Raw genomic sequence first — 5,900 nt, 5'->3', positions numbered from 1 at the left:
GTGTACCTAAACAGAAGTGGAACCGCATATGGTGGACTGATGACTTTACTAACGAGCTTTTTATTTTTTGCTGGGATTAACTAGCCCTTTTAAGATACCCACCTTACATATTTATAGAAGTCAGTTTTTACCCACGAGTACATATTTGGCGGTACTCCATAAATTAAGTCACCTTTTACTTCATGTTTAAAAGAAAAAATATATAGAATGAATTAATCGGGAGGTTCTAGAGAAATGGTGAATGGTCATTGTGTGGATGGAACCATGTCTTGCGTGGCAACTGGCATTCGCAAGGAAATCTAACCAAACACGCGGATCCATCTCTGTGCGTTATGCCCTTTGCGAATACTAAGCGCTACAAGGTGTACTAAACAACATTGCTCTCCTTCCCAGTGCCTCCAGTTTCCGTTTTGATTTTTCCACATGATGTTCTCCCTTCTGGACCTCATTGCTCTCAGCCACAAGCTTCGTTGCCTTTCTCCAACTGATATCGAGCAAGCTGTGATTCTACTTGGTAAAAGATTGAGCTAGAGATATATATAGAGGATCCATGCACAGCGATGACAAACTTCATATCATCGCTTTTATGGTTGAACATTGTGGCTCAGTAAAGGATGGGACAAGAGGTTGTTGCCTTGTGTTAGCATGCTATAGTTGAATGGCCTTGCTAGTCTTTTCTGGCTAGGGCAGCGTACGGCCGGGGTACTAGGAGTGAGAACACATTTTGCACCGCAACTTTTATGGACGAGCACTTTTAAGACGCTTAACAAATCTATTTAGAGGTACTCCCTCTTTTAAGATACTAACATAAGGCAATTTCTACTATTTATATTCGTCGATATATCACTTTCAACGTGTTTTCACTTTGTAGTTGTACTCCCTGCATCCCAAAATACAATGCTTGTTAGTTTTTTATTTACATTTTCCCATATTATACCTTGTACCAGGATACGTAAGTGCAGCAACACAACGCGTGTAGGATCATTTAGGGACAACAAATCGACGAGCCAATGCATGAAGCCAAAATGACCTCTCTTAATACCTCCTTGTTATGCCAGGTGAAATAATATGAGCTATACTTTGGGAAGGAAGGAGTATAAAGAATAGAAAAACCATGTTTAACCTTACACAATTTCATAAGAAAAAAGTTGATATTGTTTTTGCATTGCCAAATCCATATACCTCTGCACAATTCATGGTTGGAGCTAGTTTGGCACATGTGCATGCATGTCAAGTATTATTTTTTCCAGAAGAATGCTAATGCCCGTACTAGCCAAGAAAATTTACCCTCAATGGTTTGAAGAATCTTATATCTAATTTCTAGAGATTCTTTTATTCGTTTGATCCTCCTAATTTGATCTTTAGATGTCGTATGAATCCGACCTGGAAGAGTTCCCTGAATCCTCCGAGCTAGAAGGAATTTCACGAGTACTCGCCTTCTTTTTAACCCTTTAGCTAAGGTAATAAATTATACATCGGGACATGACAACAAATTATAGTATGAGCAAGCAGACTTGGAATAACTAACATAAATGCATTTGTATTAGTATGGAGATCTTTCGTAGAGAAAGGAGTAACATATTCTCTTACATTCGAAGAAAATTGCATAGATAATGTGTTCCCATGGTCCCATCCATCACATGGCAAACATCAAGAACCTGCATTGCGAAGTGCAACTTAATAATGTGCTAAATGAAGGGTTCAACTGAATAGAAAATGGCATCTAACGACAAATTTGAGATAGTCTTTCTAGTTGTGCTTAAGACTAAACTCCCATGGTTATACTTAAGGAAAACCTAGATCATTGGAGAAGGGGTTGGGAATCTACCATAGTTGTCGTGTTTGTCTCAGGCCGCCTTGAGCCATTGATATCACCTCAAGCAGCCACAAGAGGAGGGGTCCCAGTGAGCATCATCGTCGCCTCGCACTACCATGAGCATTCAACATCGTCTCATGCTACCAGGTGAGGATGGGTCGCCATGACGCTTGGCCATCACCTCACACCACATCGTAACTTTACATCACCACAAGAAGAGGGCCCGTCAGTTTCACTTCATGCCGCCACGGGTGGGGTTCCTAGGGTGTTGCCGCTATAGAATGAAGTGAATGACATGGAAAGGAGGAGATAAGAGGATCAGCGAATCGGCAAGAAGGATAGAAGGTGATAACGACATGGCCGCATAGGCAGGGTGAGGGGGCGAGTGAAGGGAGAAGCGGTGGGTGTGCCAGTGGCGGCACAACCACTAGAGCGGGTGAGAGCGAGAAGGAGATTCGTCTTCTATATACGAATGGGATAGCTGGGTGCGAGTCGCGAGGTCCTCGCCTAGACATGTTTAATTGGTCCACAATAAACCCACGAACCCAGATTAACCACACACTTCCAAAAATTCCACGGGAATAGCAGCTCATTAGAAAGTTGGCCCACTTGGCGACTTGAATTAACATGGGACGACCATTGATGTCCCAAACACAAAAAACGGCTGACGAGTAAGGATGTTTGAAGGGCGGAGAAATAGCCCAATTTACTGTCCCAAGAAGTTGTGCTATAGGTACGATAAATTCTCTTACTACGATGCTTGCCCATCACCCTACGATCAAATAAGCACAGCAACATGGGACTCAGGATGGAGTACTACTACTACGTAGTTTCGGATGCAAAGGCCAGAAAATACGTGGAACGTGAAGCAATTACGAGGGACAAGTCGCGAGAACACAAGGGGTACGTCCGCCCAATAAATCTTGTGGGCGTCTCGGCCCGAGTAGCCCGACCCATCTCTCTCCAAGCCGCCGCCCCGACCCCTGAAATCCCTCCCCAAACCCTAGCTAGCTTCCCTCCCCGCCGTCGCCTCGGCGGCCATTGCTTAGCCTGCCGCTCAGATGGGCGAAGTTTTGTCACAGGAACAACTACACCAAGCAACCCAAGTGGGCCAGCCCAAGAGAAGCCTACCAGGCCGCAGCGCAGCAAGCAGCCCAAGCAGCGCTACGCCGGTCCAGACTGGAGCCAGCGAAGCAGCCCTGCCCTACATAGCGCGTGGTTGGCGTGTGAGTGAAGGACACGAAAGAAGTGAACCCCGACCCGGCCGCCTGTGGCGTGATTTCTCGTCCCACCTCTGGCTCTTACTCCCCGATCCCCTTCTTGCTGCTACTCTGGTTCTGTGCGAACTTCACGAATCCACCAGCATCAAGAGGGATCGTTGCTTGAGTTGACCCAACAGACGGAAGGCTCGGGGGGACTCGGTGCCGGTAGCAGCAGCCGCTGAGAGCAGACAGAGATCTTCCTCAGAAGTGTCGGCTGACAGCTGGGCGGACTCGGGCGAAGGGGGGTTGTTGAGCATGCCCACCAATTCTTCGACCACATGCAGCTGGACAGTGGCAGCACAAGTGTGCCTTGGCCCCCATCGTTCGCCGCAAGTGAAGCAGAGGCCTCGGGCACGGCGATAAGCACGCAGCGTCTTGAGCTTGTCGTCGACAGACGAGGGAGTGGAAGGAGGCTTGGAGCTGTCCGGACTGCGTCGATCATCGCCCCCAATGCTCGGTGTCGACGGTGTTTTGCCTGAGGGCGTGGCTGCTGGACTGGATAGCGGGGTTGGAGGGCGCGGCGAAGCGCGGTAGGCGTGCCCCCCTCCTTGCTGCGGACTCGTCGCAGCCATCTCCGCACGGTCCTGCTGAATAAGCTCCAGGGCCTCCTCCTGCAATGCAGCCAAAGCAACAGCAGTTTCCAGGTCGACCGCGCGATGCAAAATAACAGCTGCCTTAATGTCACTATGCAGACCATCAAGGAATTGGGTAGTAAAGAACAAGGGATCCCATGATTTGTGATGTGCTAACAGGCTGTGCATAGCAATGTTAAACTGTTCGGCATATTTCAAAACCGAACCAGTTTGTTTTAATCTAGAGAACTTACGAACTAGGTGTTGAAATTCAGAACGACCAAATTTCTCTAGAACAGCAGCAACAAAGTACTCCCACTGAGGAAATTTAACATGAGTTTGGGACCATTCGAGCCATAGAGCTGCAGCACCAGTGAAATAAACCACAGATGTATCCACCCAAGTACTGGGATCAATGGCACAGACTCGGAAGTAAGCTTCGCAACGGATGCGCCAACCCGTAGGGTTATCCCCATCAAATTCAGGACACACTAGATGGGAAGATGAATTGAGCGGTGCAGATACTGGGCCGCTACTCTCACCGGGACCAAGCAGCGGAACGGAAGGAAAGGGAGTCCTGTACGTACCATTGGCCGGGGTCGGTGCGGGGAGCAAGGGGCTCCCCCCACCGAAGCCCGTACTGGTAGAGTCCTGCCGTGGCCATCGGGCCCGTGGTCGTCGCCACTGGTGTTGTTGGTGGAGAAAGGCGCGTCCGCCGCGGGCTGGATCCCGCTCGTGCTGCCCTTGCCCGCCTCATGGAAGAAGGGTCGCGCAGTGATCTTGGCGAGTTCGGCGCGGATCTCGCCCAGATCTGTCTGGAGCTGCCCGACTGCGTGGTCCACGCCGGGGCGCCACGCCGCCAGATCGGCTACCTTGGGCTCGAGCGACGCGAGCACGGGCTCCATGCGGGTCACCGTAGGCTCCATCTTGTCAAGCGACTTCTGGATCGCCAGTAGCGCCGCGGCGATGACGCCACGCTCGACCGCCGCCTCCGCCATCTGCTTCTGCAAATCGAGATCCGCCATGACTGCCTTGAGGCTCTTCGTGCGCGTCGGGGCCAGGATGAGGAAGCGGGGACCAGCAATCTGATACCAAATGACACGGATCTTGCCTCTCGAACTAGCTTGCTATGGATTAATCCCTCAAATATGTGGCACAAAACCAGAGTAGCAGCAAGAAGGGGATCGGGGAGTAAGAGCCAGAGGTGGGAGGAGAAATCACGCCACAGGCGGCCGGGTCGGGGTTCACTTCTTCGTGTCCTTCACTCACACGTCAACCACGCGCTATGTAGGGCAGGGCTGCTTCGCTGGCTCCAGTCTGGACCGGCGTAGCGCTGGTTGGGCTGCTTGCTGCGCTGCGGCCTGGTAGGCTTCTCTTGGGCTGGCCCACTTGGGTTGCTTGGTGTAGTTGTTCCCGTGACAAGTTTCTTGGCACCGGAGTGCAAATAAGGAGAACCTCTCCGCGGAGGAGCAGAATGAGATCTTGTCGGACGCCGTCATTGCTGATCCAGTTGCTAAAGGTTCCACCGGGCAACGGTCCGCTGCCGGCCGTGGCGACTTGCACAAGCTGCTCTTCCTCTCACTGGTGCTTGCGGTGACGATCCCTGTCCTGCTCAGGTGCTCCGGCGGGGAGCCGGTACTCGCCGGCTGGAGCCTCTCGCTTTTCCTCGTCCTCTGCCTGTTTTGCTTCACATGTGGCTTCTCCACCGCGGCTACTCCGTTGACCCTAATCTTCGTTGCCCTCTCATACGGTGGCCTTCTCGCTTACTTTGCAGGTAATCTTGTGAGCGGTGTGCTCGGCATGGTCATCATGTACCTTGACTCTATGCTTGCTGCTGGTGTCTTCGGCAGCACTCTCGCCCAGCACAGGCAGGTTAACGGGACCAGCCTTTTCGTGGCTAACTCCCCTGCCGCCGAGAAGCAGGACAAGGATGCGCTCTACTTCTTCCTAGGCGTCCTCACCCTGGGCACCACCGCTTGCCTCTTGTCACTCCCCAATCGGCGTCGCAGAAATTATGTTCGCAGGCCTCGCTATCTTTCTGTGGCTGCACATTTCCTGTGTGATTCGTTGGTTGAACGGATCTCTTAACTCGGATCAGAGTTCCTCTATAGTTTTTTTCTGCTTGGTCATTGTGACTACGCTTTTTTTCTGCTCCTTAATTTTCGTGGGCGAGCTCGTCGCAGTGACTGTGCTATGGCTCTGTCTTCTAGCGTCCACAGCGTTTCTTGGCTACTGCCTCCGCATTCATGC

The 5,900-nt window shown here is 51.1% G+C and overlaps 1 protein-coding gene across 2 annotated transcripts; it reads right to left on the bottom strand.

The window, feature by feature from the left end:
- Window positions 1-1,067: 1,067 nt before the first annotated feature.
- On the bottom strand, window positions 1,068-5,062 carry LOC123143160 (uncharacterized). 2 transcript variants are annotated; one of them, XR_006470691.1, is made up of 2 exons: window positions 1,829-5,062; window positions 1,068-1,658 (listed from the first exon to the last, which is right to left on the bottom strand). XR_006470691.1 is itself a non-coding variant. In XM_044562005.1 (2 exons), the coding sequence occupies exons 1-2, from the start codon at window positions 4,673-4,675 to the stop codon at window positions 1,587-1,589; spliced, it is 510 nt and encodes a 169-aa protein (XP_044417940.1). In that variant the 5' UTR covers window positions 4,676-4,909; the 3' UTR covers window positions 1,530-1,586. The 2 variants fall into 2 exon arrangements, 1 of the variants encoding a protein (XP_044417940.1); XM_044562005.1 differs by having other exon boundaries at window positions 1,530-1,658; window positions 4,238-4,909.
- Window positions 5,063-5,900: the final 838 nt, after the last annotated feature.

The sequence above is a fragment of the Triticum aestivum genome, chromosome 6D, assembly GCF_018294505.1.
Source record: "Triticum aestivum cultivar Chinese Spring chromosome 6D, IWGSC CS RefSeq v2.1, whole genome shotgun sequence".
Lineage (NCBI taxonomy): Eukaryota > Viridiplantae > Streptophyta > Magnoliopsida > Poales > Poaceae > Triticum > Triticum aestivum.
The sequence above is the reverse complement of the archived record's forward strand: the minus strand, read 5'-3'. Positions and strand labels throughout refer to the sequence as shown.

Bases quoted from the DNA above. Each gene is read 5' to 3' on its own strand.
- LOC123143160 (XM_044562005.1), bottom strand. From the start codon at position 4,675: ATGGCGGATCTCGATTTGCAGAAGCAGATGGCGGAGGCGGCGGTCGAG. The intron at 1,659-4,237 runs GTACGTACAGGA...TTCGCAATGCAG, and splicing joins CGCACCGACCCCGGCCAATG to GTTCTTGATGTTTGCCATGT.